The 21,591-nt window shown below is 37.3% G+C and overlaps 2 protein-coding genes across 3 annotated transcripts; both read right to left on the bottom strand.

The window, feature by feature from the left end:
* Positions 1-1,570: 1,570 nt before the first annotated feature.
* gtf2h1 (general transcription factor IIH, polypeptide 1) lies at positions 1,571-7,913 on the bottom strand. Of its 2 annotated transcripts, none has more exons than XM_074632676.1 (15): positions 7,716-7,913; positions 6,769-6,930; positions 6,489-6,681; positions 5,980-6,145; positions 5,751-5,844; positions 5,292-5,441; positions 5,052-5,131; positions 4,805-4,932; positions 4,639-4,726; positions 4,455-4,543; positions 3,793-3,910; positions 3,221-3,311; positions 2,727-2,842; positions 2,450-2,542; positions 1,571-2,371 (listed from the first exon to the last, which is right to left on the bottom strand). In XM_074632676.1, the coding sequence occupies exons 2-15, from the start codon at positions 6,920-6,922 to the stop codon at positions 2,285-2,287; spliced, it is 1,647 nt and encodes a 548-aa protein (XP_074488777.1). In that variant the 5' UTR covers positions 6,923-6,930; positions 7,716-7,913; the 3' UTR covers positions 1,571-2,284. The 2 variants fall into 2 exon arrangements, with proteins under 2 accessions (XP_074488777.1, XP_074488775.1); XM_074632674.1 differs by having other exon boundaries at positions 7,721-7,913.
* Positions 7,914-10,109: 2,196 nt separating this feature from the next.
* LOC141766109 (intestinal mucin-like protein) lies at positions 10,110-21,571 on the bottom strand. The gene is made up of 19 exons (XM_074632641.1): positions 20,760-21,571; positions 19,940-20,118; positions 18,511-18,682; positions 18,130-18,374; positions 17,845-18,028; positions 17,467-17,668; positions 17,197-17,375; positions 17,039-17,108; positions 16,199-16,338; positions 16,077-16,108; positions 15,822-15,990; positions 14,549-14,653; positions 14,393-14,433; positions 14,033-14,155; positions 13,165-13,266; positions 12,949-13,077; positions 11,607-11,646; positions 11,178-11,301; positions 10,110-11,025 (listed from the first exon to the last, which is right to left on the bottom strand). Exons 1-19 carry the CDS (start codon positions 20,779-20,781, stop codon positions 10,851-10,853), a joined length of 2,433 nt encoding a protein of 810 aa, XP_074488742.1. The 5' UTR covers positions 20,782-21,571; the 3' UTR covers positions 10,110-10,850.
* Between the last annotated feature and the right edge of the window lie 20 nt (positions 21,572-21,591).

The raw sequence follows: 21,591 nt of genomic DNA, 5'->3' as shown, positions 1-21,591 counted from the left end.
GCGGTCCTTGGTGTTTCCTCAACAGATCTCAACATGGCTGCCGGGTCACAAACTTTCTCATTTTACAGCTAAACAGTAAACTAAAATATGTTTGTGAAAACATTTAAAGGGACTGTAACTTTTTACACGTATAAATCTATCGGGTCGGGATCCCATGCGGCACTCGCGTAGTATGTGCGCTCTCGTGTGGCCGTAGTCTCTCCTCCTCTGCCTGCTTGCCTTCACTCACACTACACACTGCAGAAGAGTTAGTTTAGCTCTGAGAATATCTAGTGAATGTACAGTGGACGTTTGTGCAGAAGTAACTGCTGCAGCTCCTCCAGACCAACAGAGGTTTCCCGTGTCATGTGAAGTGACGGGGCTCCGCAGAGAGAAACGTTATCGTCTCCGACCGGGTGCTGGTGTCTCCTTGTGGGCGCAGTCGGAGGACGATAACGTTTCTCTTCCTGCTTCAGACCCGGCACCGACCCGCTTTTCCTGCTTCAGCCCCGGAGGCTGAAGCAGAAAAAGCCAACACTAGGATCAGCAGTGATTCATGGAGAGACCTTCGTCTGGTCAGCTAACATTACTGCCAAGCAGGTGAAATATAGAGTGATATTGTGGTTTTAGCTGACGTGTGTCGCCTCACTGTTTGAGCGATGCTCGTTCATGTCTATTTAGAGCGAGCAAGCGCGAGCCCGACGCTGACTTTCGTTGACTTAATGGCCACAGGTGTCGCTGATAACATGCATTTCTGAAGGTTACAAATAGTCCCTTTTTACGTCCCATATTGTAAAAAGTTAAATTTTTTTTCATGTCTTTTATATTATAAAACAGGTATAAGTGCTATATAAATATTGTTAAACTGTCAAAACGCTCAATATACAGAGAAACACACACACAGCCCGTATTAAGAAATTGTGCGTTTGAAACAAGCCGTCAAGATTTCTGTCCATTTGTGATGTCACAAATATACAATATTTATACCATTACACGGTTTTAAATGTAAACATTCTAAATGTGTCCCAGTTTATTTCCTGTTGCAGTGTATGTAAATAACATCAGCTGACAGGAAGTCAACATGGACCAAAACCTCTTTGATTAGCAACGCAATTCCATTGAAATGCACTAAAACGGAGCGTTTCAGACAGAGGGTGAATAAAGGTATATTCAGACAGACAGTATGAGGAAAATAATTTTTTTTTTTTTTTTAACATTACAGCATGTAAAGACGTTCTAGTAGAAACACAAAATACAAGTAAGAACCTGAAAATGAGCATGATATGGGACCTTTAAGGAGAGAAATAGGCATTACAGTAACAGAATATTGATTCATATTTGATCAGTGCTGCCTAGTTTGACCGTTTGATTGAAGTTTGCGAGTGATTGACAGCTACTAAGAGACGGCAGGCTCCAGCTCGGCTCTGATTGGTTGTTTTCCTCCGCACTGTGAAATCTTGCAGATGCCGTTAGGAGCACCGGAGGAGGACACGCGGGCACATGATTTTTTTCAGATTACCTGTCTCGTGCACTACTGTCAGGATATAGTGACCGTTTTATAAAAATAACTTTTAAATCATATTTGCTCCAATTCTACCCACTGCTGCTTTAATTGAATACTGCAGTTTCAATAGACAGTGGCATGAACAAAAGCTCACTTTAATTCAGTGACATTTTTGTCTTCAGTGCAGACAGAAGGTGCAGACATTACAAACCGGTGACAGTGTGATTTGAACCACACACACACATACACTGATGCACTCAAGTGCAAAATGTCTTTACAGTATTGCTATATTCACTTCACCTTTTGCTTCAGATTTTCTGGAACTTTGTTCCACAAATTGACCCAGTGCTCAGAGGGGCTCCTTGTATGTCCAAGCTCTCTTTCTCTGCTCTGTGCACTGATGAAACACATGTTGGCAGTCGGCTGCTTGCATTTCACACATTAGCCTGTTGTCCTGAGTGCCTTTCTGAATTTCTATTTGAAATTTGGTCATATAACACCATTTTAAAAGTCCCATTTAACCATAACCATTACCGGCACCAATCTCTCAACCATTGAGAAAACACAAACAAAAGAGAAAGAAATTAATTACAGTTATTTGTGACTGAGATGCAGTTAGTCTCTGTTGAACAGTTGCGGATGTAGCAGCGTCCATCTATATCCTCATAAAGCACCCTTTGAATCTCGTCCCATCAGGCTGTGATCTACGGTCTCTTCACAGCAGTCTGGAGAACCGTCTCAGGTCATTTGTCCATACACTGTAATGTCTTCCTTGTCCTCCCTTTGACAAACTATCAGACCTCAGGTTTTCCTCAACATGCGACGGGTTTGCCAGACGTGGAACTTGCTATAGGCTGTCTGCAACATCTCCTCCAAATGCCCTGCGAGCTGTGGGGACCGCAAAGACATTTAATACACGTGGCACCTGGTATAAGACGTATCGTTATTAATAGCCTAGAGACTTACATTTGCACTTAAGTACTGACGCTGAATCTTCTCCTGAAAAGGACAAAGCTTGGTCATCTGAAATCTCTCAAGGTTTGACTTCATTTTCATCACCTATATGAAAAGTATGAGATGATGAGAACAAATGTGAAGAAAAACTAATTTAGCATCAACATAATTGATTAGTAGGCCCTATGTACTGTTCCCAGAGTCATTGGTGTCAAGAGAAGGAATAACTTACTGTGTGACAATAATAATTTGACCTGCTTTCAATAAAGTTATTATTATTATTAGTCACCTTCTCCTCCAAAAACGGCGTGTTTACAGGAAAACAGGACCAGAAGTGTCTCAACAACTCTCCAGCAGCTGCATAAAGATGCTTCAACTCTCCTTGAACCTCAGTAGGTACCATCTCTGAAAAAAAAAAAAAATATATATATATATATATATATATATATATATATATATATATATATATATATATATATATATATATATATATATTGCAAAGAAAAGACAAAATATGGTACTGCCAGTTTGAATAAACATTTGTCATGATGGATTCAGATTTAAGCAATAGTGAATCTATGGGTCATCAGTGAACAATCCAGAAATTTTAGACAGAAATTAAGAGATTTAAATCCCTCCCTCCATCTCTACAAAACGCCCAGACAGCAGTCTTATGGAAGCAACTTCACACACTGCAGTTGTGCTACAGGCACCCACCGATCACCAACTTTCAGAATATATAATAATAATTAATGATATTTAGCAATTATACAACACACTTACGATTTATTGCTTGCTGTGTTGCTGCCTGCATGAGGACGCCACCTGGAGAAAGTGCTGTAATGGCAGAACTAGCTGTTGTGCTGGACAACACCTGCAAAGAGTGTTAAACATAGTTTTAACTATTTACACATTCCTGACTTTTCAGGTAACTGAAAGTCAGGATTATTTCTTGAACAGTTCTCTATTCCATATTCAGAGTATTCATATAACAGCAAACAACTCTTAGCTATGTAAAGATATAGAGGAGTAAAGTCTACGTGAGCAGAGAGTGAAGTCGCTCTTCCTCCATGTGTGTTGTAAGGTGAGTTTGTCCGTGCTCTGTTGACCGTGCTTTTAGTGCATGTTCACTGGCTACCCACAGTACCTCCTTGAGGCGTGTGACTGGAGGAACAGGCTTTCTGATCTTAACCTGAGAATGTGTTGTTATTGGACTTCTGAGCTGTGTATGAGTGGATCAAACTACAAAGATGATCGTCAATCTTTGTCCAAAGGTTAATGATTGTTGAATCACAACAGAGGCTGTGTGTTCTGTGCAGCCGACCTGATTACAAACGACTAACCTACTAACTAACCTGAGCGAGGTTGGGTTTGTAATTGACCATCTCATGCCGGATGTAGTTGACAGAGTTGATGATGTCCTGGCCTGTCTTATAATGCTGAGACTGAAGAGGCACGGGACCATGAGCATACCTGATAAAGAATATAAACATTATATCAGAACACATCACCATAAATTCAACCATGAATGCTCCTGAATTCTACTTAATTCAGGTGTTATGGCCACTGGCAGGAACTTTAACATAGTGAAAGCAATAAATCTGACCTGTAAAATGAAATAGCAAATCTATTTAAAAACAGTTCAAAGTGCACAGTTGATCTCTGGCTACTGAAACCTCAAAATGTTTTATGTGATGGAGGCTTTGCAAGAGCTGACACAACTAATCAATTGATTGTTTCGTCTCTATTCAGTTGATGGAAAGACTTGATTTTGAACAGCCAATATGTATGTATCATATATTATAATTTGAATACTTAATACAGAGTTTTGTAATGGTTTTTCAAACAAAATAAGCAGTTTCAAACAGCACAATTTATGATTTTGCTCGGTGTTTTATGAACATATTAATCCATTATAAGTGTTTCATTAATCACTGCCATTTGGAGTTAACAATATTACGTCACCCTGTATGAACAAAGAATAAAAAAAATAAAAAAAATTGTGGACAAACTGTACCTGTCGGACTTCTTGAGGTTCAACGCGACTGTTTTTGGTCTGTTTTCCCTTTGCAGATCTTCATATTCTATGGCTTCTTGTAATTTGACCTAAGAAAGTTTGCCACAATAAAAGTGACACAGTCTGTTACAGAGCAATAACCACATTTTGGAAAAACCCTGTCAAAGCTGAAGAGCCATCATACCTTCTTTATAGGAGGCTGGAAGAAGTCAGAATCCCTTGAGTTTCCATCTGTGCTGCTGGTCTCGCTAGCTTGGTCAGCTGGTGCTTCGCTTTAGAAATATGACACAGTTAGCAAACAATTGAAGAGACTGAACAAGTGATATTTTTTTCAAAAGTAATTTCTTTACCCCTTGCGTGAGCCTGCTGCCAGCACCATGGCACTGTGATGGTTGAACCGCTTTATAATGGCAGAGTTGCTGCTGTCCTTCACCGTCCGGTTCGAACTTGAGGGCAATGTTGTGCAAACTCCGTAACCCTGTGTCACAGAAAATACGAAGTCTTGAGGTCGAAGGAGGAAGAGGAAAAAGAAAGCTATACAAGTAAATTATTTTTTGAGTAGTATGTAGCTGTTATTGACTAATCATTAAATCTCACCTCGTCTAATGATTTATCCTCTAACGACAGGAGGTCGACCAACGGATTCTTCACTCCTTGAACCACCAAAGACTTTAACCCTGCATGAGACAGATTTTAAAACATGAAGACACATTTGTGGCTCAGCGGTTTTGTTTGCAGTAACTAATTAAATGTTGAAATAATACATATACTGACATCTTTAAAAAATATTTGCATTTATATGTGAGCTTTGCACCTGAAAATAATTAAAACTCCTACCCTTTTCATCCTGCTTGGCACACTCTGAGAAGATATCCTGTGTTCCTGTGTTGATGCGGTCTCTGTGAAAATAATGGGACTGGAAAAAGCGGGTCCAGAACTCCTTCTCCGTCAGGTTATGAGGCACATTTTCACTATACTTCTCCTTCACTGCAAGTACAACGCAAGTTGATATAAATATATTTAGTCCAATCTAGTTGCAGTGTCTAGGAACACTAGCTGCACATTTAATATCAGTCACTGAGGTGAACAGGAATGCACCAAACTGTCTATCTAAAGATATACCAGCTGATTTCACAAAGCAATTCTACCTCTCTGGCTGACAGTATGATAATCAGTAAAATCACTGCTGTAGTTTTTAGTTGAAATGAGAATCTGAGCTTGTAGCAGCCTTTTCCCGATCTATCATTACTGTTACAAATGATGAGCTAACTCCAAAGTTGAGATGCAATCGTTTACCTGCAGGGTATGTTCTGAAGATGGATTCAATAATGTCAGCGGTCAGATTATATCTCAAGCCATTGCAGCCATCTGTCTGAGGTCTAATGTCTGCCTGTAATGCACAAAAATGACATTTAAAACTATGTTGTTAATGCTGAAGTTGTCAATGCTTGAATCAATTATGAAATTTAAGATTAGATTATTTTCAAAATGTAAGGTGTAATTGTGCCAGACTTGTTGTACTCACCAGAAAGGCTCCGGATATACCGACTTCCTGTTTGTTGTTGGATAAAGCGGAGTCTGCGTTGTTTACGTCTCCTAACCGGTTGGCCCAGAATTCATCGGCACTGATCACCTGACTCACCACCAAATCTTTATACAACTGGAAAAGCACGGGATCCTCTTGAAGCATCCTACAGGAGAAGTAGCGTATTAGTATTACTAGTAGTAGTATTCAAGTAGCGCGTGCACACGGGCGAGCACGAGCAACAGGACGCTGACTTTCGTTGACTTAACGGCCACAGGTGTCGCTGTTACAACCAATTTCTGATCTTACAAACAGTCCCTTTAAGTACATTTGAATTGAAATTGAATTGAACATGTGTTCAAGTGAAATAGTGTGGTTCACTGGTGTGTTTTTAATAGACACAATGGAGCTCTTTGGTTACACAGACTTGTTAGAAGGATAAATTCATTGTTGGTTTTCGTCTTTTAATGCAATTTGATGACAATAACAAAACAACAACCCAGTCTCACCTGTTTTTCTCCTCCAGTTCCTTGTTGGCTTTCTTCTTGAACTTGGGCAGCAGCTGCTGCAACAGCTCCTTGGCAGCATCTCTGTCTTTGAGTGCACTGCTGTCATTGGAAAAGTGGAATGTGGTACTGTCGCCGGTGTGAAGCACCAGCTGGAGCTGAATTTTGGATTTACCGTCTGGGCTGATCTTTTGACCTGTACAGAATTGCAGAACATGAGAACATCACCAACACATCCATTATTTCAGCACTACTTTGTAATTGGATGGTATTAAGTACTCACAGCGAATATCTGCATATAGGTGGCTGACTGAGAAGCGGTCTTTGCCCTCTGGACCCCAGGCTATACGCTCAGCCATCAGATAAAGTGTGCCATCCTGCTTCCTCTGGCGAACCTTCTTCACCACCAGCAGCACCTCCTCTGATAGTGATGCCATAGCTCAAACTGAAAAAAAAAGTCATCGATTATCATTAAGAATCATGTCCTGCAACAGCAATACTGATCTAAGATAAGATAAGATAAGATAAGATAAGATGAACCTTTATTAATCCCCAGAGGGAAATTCAGGTGTCAAAGCAGCAACATCAGCAAACAGAGTGAAACATAGGAGAGGTGCAGGTATACAAACAATTATAAAAACAATAAATAGAGATATAAAAGATACAGAGTGAATGGGTGACATAGTGTGTGCAGTCCATCAATAAATAAATGTAGTATGTGCAATAAATAAATGTAGTATCTACAATAAATAAATGTAATATGTACAATAAATAAATGTAGTATGTACAATAAATAAATGTAGTATGTGCAATACATAAATGTAATATGTACAATAAATAAATGTAGTATGTGCAATACATAAATGTAATATGTACATATGTGCAGTCTATCTAATCAATCATTCAACAGATAGATGGATAATCAGGGCATTAGAATAAACTGTAAAACCTCATAAATAGTCTGAATTAACATGAGCAACATTAACAGTAGCAAGAATATAAAGGGAGTACTAGTTTGTATGAGATGAAAGCACCAACTATTTTATCTGATTCACTACAAAGTCCTGAATAAATGTAGTGCTTCCTACAGCAGGTCTACTCTCTGCTGTGACCCAGACACAAGCAAACCACTGTTGTGTTGCAGGTTGTATCACATTAACTGAGCTAAGCAGCGTTACGTTAGCTAACCTTAACAACCAAGAAGAGAGAAGAAGTCAGACATAAACTTACTTTACCTCAAAATAAATCGATACTGTGACGGATCCCTCGCTCTCCTTCAACACATAACCTCTAACTGATGTATTCTTGACTATCAGATTAACTGAATGAGTTGTTTTAAGTTGATTGTTTGACTACTCTAACAGTGAGCGTCCTGACTGGAGCACCGACATGACTGCCAGGCGGTGTGTCACACCATAAACGTTCCGACTAGATAACACGATAAGGGAATAAGTTCCAGTCCAGAGCTCGCTGAACTCTTTATGTACAACAAGATCCAGATAATATTATTGAACAGTTTTAACCACATATTAACATATTTACTTCAACTAATGCGAATATTATGAATGATTATTATTATTATTATAATTGAAATATTAATTATATTATTATTATTATTATATTATTATAATTATAATTATAATTGAAATTATTATTATTATTATTATAATTATTATTATTATAATTGAAATATTAATTATTATTATATTATTGCTATTATTATATTATGATTTTATTATATTATTTTTATTATTGTTATAGTTATTATAATAATTGAAATATTAATTATTATTATATTATTATAATTATAATTATAATATTATAATTTAAATTATTATTATTATTATTATTATTGAAATTAATATTATAATTTAAATTATTTGAATTTGAATTTGAATTAATGACTATATTAAAATAGCACATTTTATAGGATTTGGCGCAATATAGTTCGGTTAATTTTATGCAAACATTGATATTAATATTAAAGGGGACATATCATGCTCATTTTCAGGTTCATGCTTGTATTTTGGGTTTTGTACTAGAACATGTTTACATGCTTTAATGTTCAAAAAACACATTATTTTTCTCATACTGTCTGTCTGAATACACCTGTATTCACGGTCTGTCTGAAACGCTCCGTTTTAGCGCATTTCAACAGAATGGCAACGAAACTGCGTTTCTAGGAAACAGCTTGGGTCCATGTTTACATCCTGTCAGCTGGTGTCATTCACATACACCGCAACAGGAAATAAACTGGGACACATTTAGTATGTTTACGTTTAAAACTGTGAAATGGTCGAAATATTGTAGATTTGTGACATCACAAATGGACAGAAATCCTAACGGCATGTTTCAAACGCACAGTTTCTTAATACGGGCTGTGTGTATTTCTCCATGGATTGAGTGTTTTGGTACTTTCACAGTATTTATATATAACTTAAACCTGCTTTATAATATAAAAGACATGAAAATCTCACTTTTTACAATATGGGATCTTTAAATTGAAATTGTAATATTAATGCAATATATTGTCTTTGCGTTTAATTAATTAATTTTGTATTTATACATTATTTTTATTTATTTATTTTGCTTCCGCAGGGTTGGGTGATGGCAGAAAAAAAACAGTTTAGATAATGTAAAAAAACAACAAAAAAAAACTGGATTCCAGGCTCTCCTATTTATTTGTAATTCATGTGATATTACAGAGACAGTTCAAATTTCTGTCCTCCCTTTATAGACGCGAAAAAGCTAAATATCAGGTTTACTGAATTTTTCCAGCAGACAAGCCTCTAACTCACTCGTCGCAGCCAAAGACCTTATTCTTTTTCAAATTGGCTTCTTTTCCTCAGCTGAAATATGATATTTGGGTTTTCTATCCTATTTTCAAATCAATGTGTATCTAATACTGAACCAGGGCTTGGTTATCAGCTAGTCAAAGGCGGCAACTGCTTCAAAAGCCCAGGTTGTAAAATGGTTTATTAATTGCAAATGTTAGGCGGTTTGCACTAAGATACAATATCAACTAAGTCGGTTGATGTATTTATTACCTGATCTTCTGACCCCGTGTCAAAATCTAGTTGAATCTATATTTTAGTTTCTATTCAGGTGCATATTCCTAAATAAAGTTCTGTTTATTCAAATTAATCTGAGCCCTTTAACCTGCTTTAGAGGGTACTCCTTTACCTTGTTGATTCAAGGCAAAACAATGTGTTCGCAACAAAAATATTCCTCAGGTTTTGATGTGCATCTACTGTACCTTTAGTAAACACAATGTTTTGCTTACTGTATATTGGGGAAACTTTAGGCTTTTTTTCAACTTTATAAGTATGGCTTGCAAAAATATATATTTTAGAGTTGATTGCTGATTGGAAGTCAACTCTGACTCAATGTATGTGTTTGTAGGTGACCGACTGTATATGTCTACATATCAAATAATAAAAAATAATGTATTAAATAACATATGAAATGATGCATATACAATTATAAATGATGTTGCACTGACATAGGCAAAATAAATATATTTTTATTGAAATGAAGAGATTATCCTCGCTACCAACAAAGCATCTAGACAAATCCACATAAAAAAGCTGAGAAATAAAATAAAATAAAAACAAGGACACATGATTGTCAGCAAACATGAGAGTTTTAATGACACTGAAGACATTCAGATTTGCAGAAGTTTGACACATCAGATGTTGGACAGAGGTAGTTTGTAGTTTCTCTTATCTATATATTCAGTGGGTTGTGAAATAATTTATGTTGATGGTGCGGTTAGAAATAATGACCAACGATCATTTAAAATTCAAATCCATGTTTTAAATCTTTCACATTTTACCACAAATACAATCCCTTTTGCAAAAAAAACATTGAAAATATAGTTACAATGTGCTGTAATATCTGAAGCCATTCTTGTGTCTTTTATCTCTCAAGTCATTTACAGTGAAAGTAAGAAAAACACCCTCTAAGACTGAAAACACCACATTGTTTAGTTTGTATAAAGGAACAACCTCTTCTAAAGCTAAAAGAGACACCAGGACACAAATATGCGCCGTCATCCCGGGGCACTATGTGGACCTGCCTCCCTGACGATAAATGAGAAAGTGATGAAGACTGTTGTCAGGAGTACAAAGGGACAATTTCCAGGGTTGTAGGAAATTTCACAGCACATCTCTGCTGTTTAAAGGTTTAACTTATTGCCCTTATTTTCGGCTGCTGAATACACAGAGGCTTGTGTCTACACATATTGAGTCTTGACCCTCTAATAGTTTTTATTAAAGAGGAATTGTTAAAGTTTATAAAAGTATATTAGTTAGATTTTCCCTTCAATTAAGCTTACGTTTCAATATCGTCTTGCAACATTTTACATTAGGCTTTCGTGTCCATACATTCAGCGACTTGGCAACCACACTTGTCAACTGAAATGTAGGAGTGTTTTATCTTTGTGCCGTCAGCGCAGGTCATCGCCACCTCTTTCTTACTGGTGGCCATTTCTTGACAGCAAGAACATGAATGCATCAAACGGTTGTTCTCTGCAGAGTACCTGTAAATACAGACATATTCAGTGTCAGTCACCTGCTGTTAAATGTAAACAAACATTTATCTTAAAACTTCACAACTGAACAGGTGCTTTTAGCGTGATTGAGTAAGTAGATTGTACTGTATATCCCTCAGGTACTTTGTTACAAATCTCACATTGATGAGGACGCCCCGCAGGATCCCGCACAGGCTGTGATTTCCACTGGCACAACTGACTTGCAGTTCTTTATCTGCAGATAGGTGGTGTTCCTGTTTATTTGACAGTTGGTAAGAGGAGTACCTGTGAATGACACATGAACATCTTTTTCATCAGGCTGCAAAAACACAAATGATCATTTCAGTGGCAAAATGAAATAAAGCATCAAATATGTGGAGTTTTAGCCTCTGTTTTTAGGCAAAAACAGCATTTTAGGTTTTGATTGACCACAACTGTGAATAAATCCAGGAAATATCAACATATTAATCATTAATGAAAATAGTATTTAGTTGCATCCCTACAATTTTTTTTACCACTGTCGACACAAGGTACAAGTTACAGAGGATGACGGTAAAATGGTGTAATTTATTTTATCGACTCATACTTACAAGTTTTGCAACAACCGTTGACATCATTTTGTTCAGTTCCCTGTAATATAGACAATATGTATTTTAAAATATGCAGACAGACAACACTAATCGATATAAAGTCACATGAGTCACTTGTATTACTGGAGTTTTATTTAAAGCAATTTCCTCTTCACTATGTATTTCAGCACATTTAGTGTATTTACGTCTCTCATATTTCTCTAACTATGTACATTAACTCATAGTATTTGTCATTTCAGCCCATTGACAGATACATTTGTGTCTTACAGTGCCTTTTTTGCTTTCTATATAATGTCAGTACATCTAAAACCAAGAGTTTTTTTTAGACTAATCAGACTGAATAAAAAGTCTAATATCAAAAAGGTAAATGCTCTTGTATGGTACACATGGCATTAGCATAAATAGCCAAACTAACCCCATATTCTACAGTTGGGATGCAAAGTACACTGTAAGATAAGTCAGCATCAGTTCAGAGTTATTAAAAGTATAATATACAGCATTTTGTCGGTTGGTGTTTGTAAACACACAGCGTTCAAAGTTGAGAGAGAGAGAGAGAGCAGTGGTGGTCGAGCGAGCTACGAAGTGAATGAAGAGATGGAGCGGCGTTAGCACGAGCAAAGCAGTGAATCAGAGGAATAAAACATATTTTGTGATGGTTTCACGGCGCTTACCGTTTAAAGCACAAATAAACACACATCAGTGCTAAAGTCGCGTAGTGTGAACTGAGAGGGCTTCTTTGACATGACTGTGTGCGTGCATGTGAGAGCTTGCTCTCGATGAAACACCGACACAGATCAGACAAGAGAGGCAGCGTGTCCGTAAATGTAACCAAAACATAGCGCCGTATTTTTTTCTGTTTAGTCGGCTTAGGTCCGGCAGAGGAAACCGACGATTTTCATAAATTGCAACCATTTTTCACAAATTCCACCCTATTCCATGTTTTATAGCTGATTCCATTTTTATCATCAGCTTCCGCGATGCCGTCCGTGTTTACCGCATCGCAGAAGTCATAGGGCCCTACAAGGGGAGTGACAAAGCAGCAGTATTTGACGACCTGAACGGGCTGCACACCCTGTGCGCTGTTATTGACTGGGGATTACACCTCCATATGAGGCCCAAAAAATGCTCTTTGCTGACACCCAGAAACGTCCCAAACGCAGCAAAATAATAAGAAAAGAGAAAATACAGGCAGAGGGCTGCAGGGTCTCTGCAGATACAGACACCGCCACACACTTCTAATGGGTCATAAGTGATGATTGAGAGGGAATATTTCTGTATGAGTCTATACATTGTTTTTAGGAAAATGCTGTTTATGCTTGTTTCAGGACAGGATTATACTCACAGGAACGCAGTTCTCTGGATCAAATGGAGGACATGTTGTTTGTCTTTTAGAGGTTATGAACTCATCCTTCACCTTTTGGCAATCATACTTGGTACAGTTGTCATTTGGCAGTGACCAAGACTCAGAAGGCTGTCAGAGGTGTAGAAGAGGTCAATTAGTGAACATAAACACATACAGACTCTTATTCCGAGGGTGTTTCCAGTATACTGTACTTACCTTAATAATTATTGGAGAGGTGAGGCCTGGGATCGCCAAAACACAGCTTATCTTTTTACATGATCCACAACATTGTCCAGGTTGGCTTTCATACACATAGCCCTATTTGAAAAAAATGCACAAATCAACATGGTCTACAACTTCACTCAATTAAATGTATACATAATTAGTAATTATTAGAATTTATGTTCACCCCTTAGGATAGTTTCATCCAAATTACATAAAGAAAACTTTTTCCTCACTTACCCCATAAGTGATATATAGGCATTCTGATGTGCAAAAGTTTGAGACATCCATCTCTGAGATCTCTGCTGCCACCCAAATTGAGGTGAACGCAGTTTAGTTTGTGATGCTCAAACTCTAAAATTTTTTGTTGAAAAGATTCAACAGCAACATACATGTTCAGAGTAAATGTATGTCCCTGTTACTCTGGATAATCTACAGCATAAACTACCGACAGTGGACAATTTTTTCAGTAGGAGGACAAACAATTACATTCACCTTCATTGTATTTGGATGGTGGCAGAAATCTCAGAGACAAATGTCTCAAAACTGAGCAAATACAACCAAAACATTTGCATGACAAGATACTAGATATGACATGGATAAGCAAAGAAATAGTTATTGTAGTTTGAGTCATGCGTCAACACAACATTGACATCTTCATACCTATCATCACATAAAAGTACGTATGCATCAGCAGCTGTTATACAGATCAGCAGTGAGTGACCCTAGATTTAGCATGTGCTGTCATGTTCAACATTTTTTATACAGTATAATATATCATATATATCATCAGGTCATTTACTGGCTTCAAATACAAATGATTAAAAACTGCAAAGCTCTCAATAGTTGCATGCAAACATACCTGTGGACACCATAGGTTACACTGCTTTTTAAAACACTCAATGAGGTTCAACTTGCTGCTGGGATCCTGAGTTTGCTTACAGTGGCATGATTCACATGGGCTTTTGGAGAAATCCATACCAGGCTGTAAACAATAAAATGCAAAGTCTGAGCCATAGTTCATATAAAAGCCAGCAAAACAAATTTCACTCTGGTCTGATGATTGGGTGAAAATACGGGAGAATGATGAGCTATGTTTAACTTAAATACTTGATTTATATTATACTTAATTTAAAGATTGCAGCGTTTTAGTGATACTTTAACAAGCAAGTATACTCTTAGTAGAGCACATTTAAAATATATGCAGTATATTATTCCTTACCTTGTACTCAGTATCATTGAAGACACAGACGCCTTTGGGTACTATATAAAAAAATGTTTAAAAGATGATGACATTAAAGGATTATGCTTAATTTAGTCTTTCACACACTCTTAACACTATAAGCAAATGGAACTGACACCTATATGGAAAGCTTACCACAGAGGTATGAAGGGCAGCAAGTGCCATTTAACATCTGGATCTCCATCTCAAATCCCAGTTTGCACTTCTGTGTTGGCGACAAACAGCGGCTCCTATCGCACTCTGTTGGTTGAAAGGTAAGACATTTCAAGGGTTGGTGAGTGTAACATAAAATGAAACAAGTATTCCTGGAAAATAGGCGATTACGCGTTACGTAACATAAAGTAAAAATGGGTGTCTTAATTGAATGAGCACCATTTTTTACTGATTGATTCACTGAATTATGATAGACAGCAGCAGAAACTGTGACGTTTAATCATACAGTTGGGTCTGTCACGATATCAGACTTTCACTACATGATTATCTTGGCCAAAATAATTCACAATAATAATATTATTATACTATTGAAAAAAATAATAATGCTGTCAGTCAAATTCATCTTGGTTTATTGTGAGTTTTGTCTCTTTTTTGGCAAATGAATAACACTCAAAAAACGAGTGTAGGGAGATGGAGATAGAGTCTGTAACCATAACTGTACAAAGGTCATTGTTGTGAAATAAACCCTTACAGGGTCTCTCATTGCTCCGAAGGGGTTTATTTCACAACAATGACCCGCTAGATGTACATTATGCCACTTGCCATCACATCCCTACTTAGTTAAGAAATCAATAATTTGACACAAATGGTCCTCCAGAGTCCGAGATCAGAACTGCATAGCAAAGGTCTGTTATACATATCAACGGTCTGCTCGAGTATTCAACAGAGTCGTATAATAATGCTGTATATACTCTATACACTGATTATACTGTATCAGTATATTCAAAGTGCCTTCCTAGCCAGTAATTTTAGATATATACCATTCATATCACTGGGGGTAGGCTAAATAACAAAAACACCTGTCAGTATAATGCAATACACAGTTCAACAGCACCATAAACTACATCCTCCAAAATGATCATAAAACAGTTTCAACAAAAACGAACATTATAACCTTCATGAAGGTATTTAGGAGGATATTTTGCAGAACTGTTGTATAAGACGGCATTAGTTTTAGCAAGGATGACCTAATAAACTGGCATCTGAGTGTATTTTCTTTAGAAATCTATTACACAGAAGAGGAAAGAAGTAATTATACACTTGTTTTCACAAACTGAGGAGTACTCCCTATGATGAGGAAACTGATATTTGTATGTAAAATCAGTGGAGTGCCCATTAAATCATGTTTTTTTGAAAGATCATACCATAAAACCTTATCAGCAGAGAATTAGGTGTGGTACTTTGAATCACTCACCACAGGTAGGTCTCATACAGCAGTCCACTTCGCGCTCCACCAACACCTCACCTTCCTTAGTACAGGTTATTGGTTTTTGAGAGGGACATGCGAGAGGCTCACACTGAACACTCATAGTGTCCGCATCACAAACACACTGCTTACAGCCAATCTGCCAAGTCTCACCAAGCTGTTTGAGAGACAGAACAGAGGTTATGTCGTAACAGCAACTAATACTCTGAATAATGATAATCAGTCATGTATTGTAGCATTTACCGGCTTAGGTTCGCCAGCAGGTCCAGTGCAACCTTAAACAAAAAAAACAGTGTTCAGTTTACCTGAACATTAATTCATTCGCAAAGAATTTGATTTGTCTTCATAACAGAACATGATCTTACAGGATGAGACACAGATGTCCTGTTTTGAACTGAACAGAGTCATCCCCTCTGGGCAGAAACATCCCTCCACGACACCACTACAAGCTTGGATTGTTCTGCCATTTTTTCCCTGGCATTGTTTTTCATTCTTCTCATTGTATCTAAATATGAAGACAATTAATGGTGAAAAACAATCTTTCAGAAATAAAATGATAAATGATGAGTATAATGCAGTGTAAAGTTTTTTGCATTGCTAGCAGCATGGCTCTATAGATTGCAGTGTTTGTCTGTTGGTCTACCACTTTGGTACAGACTGAAATATTTCAACAAGTATTTGATTGATTGCCAAGACATATTGTGCAGACATTCATGGTCCCCAGAGGATGAATCCTAATAGCTTTGGTGATCCCCTGACTTTCCCCTCTAGTGCCACCATGAGGTTGACATTTGTGGTTATCTCAAACTTATTGGGTTGATTGCAGTGCCATTTACAGACATTCGTGCCCCCCTCAGGCTCAGTTGTAATGACTTTGTTATCCCTTCACTTTTCATCTAGTGCTACCATCAAATCTAAATTTGAATTTGTCCAATACTTTAGTTTATGACCAAATATCTACAAAACGAATTACATCCCGATCAACCTCAGCTGTACTTTGTGTTTAGTGCTAATATGGTGATAATGGTAAACATTACTGCTTAACAGCATGTTAGCAGAGCCATTGTGAGCATGTTGTAAGCATGCTGACATTTACATACAGCCTCTCAGAGCTGCTAGCATGGCTATAGACTCTTAGTCTTGTTAAATTACAAGCTGCTGACATTATTTGATTCATAATATTGATAATAGAACTGAGCGATTACCTGGCATTGCAAGTTGGTACAACAGTTGATCCACAAGGTTTGTAGATCATATTTTGTGGACATGTATATTCTACGAGAGAAAATGGATTTAAACATCAATATGATGACAAAAGGTAATCTGGACATGTGAAAATAACAATCAAATTAAACCTTCCTACCACACTGTCCGTTTGTAGCCTTCCTCCAGGGTATGCAGACGGATGCTTCAGCACACATCATGGCGTACACCTCCATACTGGAACAACCGATGGTGGCATTTTCCATATGGCAAACATCAAATATACAGCTCTTATAGAACGGTAGTGGTGAGATGACTTTGTGGCATTCCTCAAACACCCTTAATGTACAAATCAAAAGAAAGAAGGCTGTTAATGATAGTGATGAATGAATTGACGTTTTGTGTTCATATTTTTTCTGTAAATTCTTACTTGCTCATCAGAATTTCACAAATATCAGGTTTGCAGGGTGTTTGTGTTGGTTTTGGTTTTGGTGTTGGTGGTGGAGGAGGTGGATTCTCACAATATGGCTTATTCTTATCTGGCACATGCCACTTTCCCATCTGAGAGCAATCGGGATGAATCTGGCCATTTGGTAATCTACAGTCATTTTTCCCGTTATTGTCACAGGTACCTTGTGAAAGTAACATGAGATATATTACAACCCATGTGTTACCACATTTGGTACATTCATTGGCACTTTCCTATTAAATCTAGCACTGTTTATATATTTTCATCTATGAACGTAACATGCAGCCTCATTTGCTGTTCAACGTGTTTATTCTAACAGCAAATCGATTATCAGCTTACCACACTGTCCCTCTGTGTTGTTGTGGAAAAGGGAAAACGGCAAGTCAACGCTGAATAAAAGCCCTTTGAACACCACAACTGCTTCAATTGCCGGGATTCTCAAAAGCAGCTCAATGGCTGTACTTGTTATGATGAAGTCATCATTAGAGTAGGTTGGGAATTCCTGCTTGCCATTGATGAACACCTGAAAATTTTTTTCATCATCATTATCACTGCATATCATTTGAATATACTCAATTAAAGTAATTTAAATGAGTTAAGACGGTCTGTTGTGGCAAAATTTACCTTGTTCACGGTCCTTGGGTTTCTCTCCTGTGTAAGAATAACTTCATAGTTTTTGTAATACACGATCAAGGCTTTAGCACAGGTCACAGTTCCAGAGGGATTACAGTTTTCGTTGTCGATAAGAATCTTAAAATTGTGTCGAGGAATGATCTCTTTGACGAGGACATATGTGCAGTTTTTCTGGAAGCTGTAATACTGGCCATCAAATGTCACATAATGAGGATCTCCCCAGCCGGCGCAAACACCTGCAAATATTAGATTGAGATTATGTTGAGTGTTACATAAAAGAAAAACTGCATATATTGTAGTTTTTTGTTTAGTGTAGCCGTTTTAAGATGTTGCTTGAATGTGAAATTTTAAAAGGCTTTCATTTGAACTTACATCTACAGTCATAGTGGAAACAGCAGCCTCCTTCATCGTAAACCCTGACTGGTGGATGCCCATTTTCACATTCAGGCATGGTCACTGTTTCACAATGCACATGTTCTGTTATTACTCTTCCATTGTCACATTTTTCTGTGAGGCAGTCGCTTGAACTCCAGGACTCACCATCCTATAAAGGGCAAAGTAGTACTTTTAGTAATCTACTAGTAAAATACATATTATGTTTGAGCCCCCCAGGTGCACATGCATAACATATACATCTATAATTTATATAATCTAGGAACAAAGGAAATTATTTAGCATAGATCAACGTTAATGAAATACAGTATATGCACAGGTGCTATTATCAATCCCACTAATGGGTTGAAGTTCTTTAATAATTACATTGGATTTATTTGTAGATGTCTTTATTAACATATGAGGTACTCAGCAATGTTATGTTATTTACCTGTAAATTATTTTATTTATGGAACTATTTGTTTTATTTATGTATTAGTATCTCGTTCTGTTTTTTTTGTGTTGTTTTGTACGTTGTGAGTTGGTCTTATGGTGTGTTTGAACATGTTTTTATGTTCTCTGTTGATGTGGTGTGTGACTAGATCCCAGGAAGAATAGCCCTGGTTTTGATTAAGCTAAACATACTTATAATGCGTTATAATCTTTTTATAATACGGTGTAATTATAGTTATTGGCACGCATAAATATTCATAATGCTTTATAACAATAATCATGATGACCACAATGACCACTTATAGTAGTATTATTATAACCACATTGTAATGAATTATAACAGTGATTATAATTCATTCTAAAAAGATTATAATGTATTACAACAATGGTAATTATAATACACTATGATCCTTGCAACAACAAAAACATGTCAGTAAGTGACCAGCAATAATTAAATATTATGATACTTGACCTTATAATTCCTTACAAAATGCTTTATAATTTGTTATGATTATTGTTATTAAGCATTATGAATATTTACGAGCTCTTATAACTATAATACAGTTCTATAAGCAGATTATAATGCATTATAAGTATGTTTAAAATGCATTATAGACATGGGTGTCATAAAAAGAGATTTCTACTCTACTGTGGAATTTTTCCAGGGAAGATCTATGATGTGAAAATAAATCAGTAATTGCATGTTGAATTTATTGACTGTTATTGTACTTTACTGTTGATATTTTCATTGACAACTCAAAAGACCAATGAGAGTATGCAGAATGTGGTTTAAAAGTTCCTTCTATTTATCCAAGGGAATCAAAGATTTTTTTTCAGGCTTTCTCAGAAGAGAGACCTTGGAAACGAAGCAAGCTGAGATAAAACAGTTTTGACCAACTTTGGGATCAGTATATGATGACAGAATTTCTTATTTTAAGACGATTGTTTCATTGTTTATATAACTAAATTCAAATACCTTTCTAGGTGGCTCGAGATATGAACAGTCTGTGGGAGGCTTCACTGTGGCGGTGGTGGTAGGCGTTGGTGGAGTAGTAGATGGACATGGTCTAGCAAGTTTCTCAACATTGCATGTCAAATTGCAATATGCAGTGAAACACCATCCTTCTCCATCAGTCTTATTGTACATGAAGCTACCTATATGAGAATAAATCCAAAGGCAATTTGATCAAAAATTACTGATGATGTGAGAAAAACAACTTACAGTGCCAGGGTGACATTTGTCTTAATCATGCAACTTTTGTGTATTCAAGTCTAACCAAATTGTTTTATAAATGAACACTAAAATGTAAAGTCTATGTCAGGATCAGTGATCAGATCTAAATTTACTCTAAAATATCCTAAATAGTTCCTGGATAAATACGGTTCCAATTGCCAAATTTTGGCGACCAAACTGTCTAGTTGTGGTCACTTATCCCTCCACTGTGCAGGCGCAATGACCAACCAGTAGGAGTCACTACTGCATGCACAAAGATGGAAAACGTCTTCCGTGAAAGAATAACAACTGTTTTGTTGGACGCATGTACTGCCAATATGCACAACAATTTTACCACATCTTGGTTAGAGTTTTGTCCAAGATCCGAAAGGAATTCAGGACAACGCAGACTGTGGATTATGATAATAGATCTCAATGCAAACAGAGCATAATCACCTTACAATTTAGGCTATCTGTTGGGATCAGATGTGCCAGGTTGCATTGTAAAGACAGGTGTAACCATGACCAAAATGTTACTAATAATAATATGAACAACAATTGATGGCAATAGCCGATTGCTTACCAGGAGGAAAAAGCTGATCCATGTACTTGCAGAAACATAAAGTTGTTCTGCCTTGTGTTGATGACTGAGGAGTTGAAGGTGTTACACTTGGAGTTTCAATAGTGGACTTTTCTGTTAATGCTGTGGTGGATTTTTCTGTTACTGTCGGTTTTTCTGTGGTTGTGCCAGCTTTGGTGCTGGGCTTTTCTGTGGTGGGTTTTTCTGTGGCTGTTGTAGTTGTAATTATAGCAGCAGTAGTGCTGGGCTTTTCTGTGTATATTGTGGTGGGTTTTTCTGTGATAATGGTGGTTGTTGTGATAGGCTTTTCTGTGGTTTTTACTGGGGGGCTGGGTCCTTCAGTTGTTGTGGCAGCAGTAGTTTGTTCCTTTTCTGTGGTTGTGGTGGGTTTTTCTGTGATTGTAGTTGTAGTGATAGGCTTTTCTGTGGTTTTTACTGGGGTGCTGGGTCCTTCAGTTGTTGTGGCAGCAGTAGTTTGTTCCTTTTCTGTGATTGTGGTGGGTTTTTCTGTGATTGTGGTTGTTGTGGTGGGGCTTTCTGTGATTGTGATAATGGTGGTTGTTGTGATAGGCTTTTCTGTGGTTTTTACTGGGGGGCTGGGTCCTTCAGTTGTTGTGGCAGCAGTAGTTTGTTCCTTTTCTGTGGTTGTGGTGGGTTTTTCTGTGATTGTGGTTGTTGTGGTGGGGCTTTCTGTGATTGTGATAATGGTGGTTGTTGTGATAGGCTTTTCTGTGGTTTTTACTGGGGGGCTGGGTCCTTCAGTTGTTGTGGCAGCAGTAGTTTGTTCCTTTTCTGTGGTTGTGGTGGGTTTTTCTGTGATTGTAGTTGTAGTGAT

Source organism: Sebastes fasciatus, chromosome 4, assembly GCF_043250625.1.
Source record: "Sebastes fasciatus isolate fSebFas1 chromosome 4, fSebFas1.pri, whole genome shotgun sequence".
NCBI classification, from domain to species: domain Eukaryota; kingdom Metazoa; phylum Chordata; class Actinopteri; order Perciformes; family Sebastidae; genus Sebastes; species Sebastes fasciatus.
This window is presented reverse-complemented; position numbering and strand designations above follow the sequence as displayed.

What these genes read in the sequence shown, in the direction of transcription:
- LOC141766109 (XM_074632641.1), bottom strand. Translation starts at nt 20,781, where the DNA reads ATGGATCAGCTTTTTCCTCCTG. An exon ending in ACCCAAGGACCGTGAACAAG is followed by an intron (nt 18,029 to 18,129) that starts GTAAATTTTGCC and finishes AAAAATTTTCAG; the next exon opens with GTGTTCATCAATGGCAAGCA. An exon ending in TGTGAAATTCTGATGAGCAA is followed by an intron (nt 17,376 to 17,466) that starts GTAAGAATTTAC and finishes TTGTACATTAAG; the next exon opens with GGTGTTTGAGGAATGCCACA.
- gtf2h1 (XM_074632676.1), bottom strand. Translation starts at nt 6,922, where the DNA reads ATGGCATCACTATCAGAGGAGGTGCTGCTGGTGGTGAAGAAGGTTCGC. An exon ending in CCTATATGCAGATATTCGCT is followed by an intron (nt 6,682 to 6,768) that starts GTGAGTACTTAA and finishes AATTCTGTACAG; the next exon opens with GTCAAAAGATCAGCCCAGAC. An exon ending in CTTCAGAACATACCCTGCAG is followed by an intron (nt 5,442 to 5,750) that starts GTAAACGATTGC and finishes TTGTACTTGCAG; the next exon opens with TGAAGGAGAAGTATAGTGAA.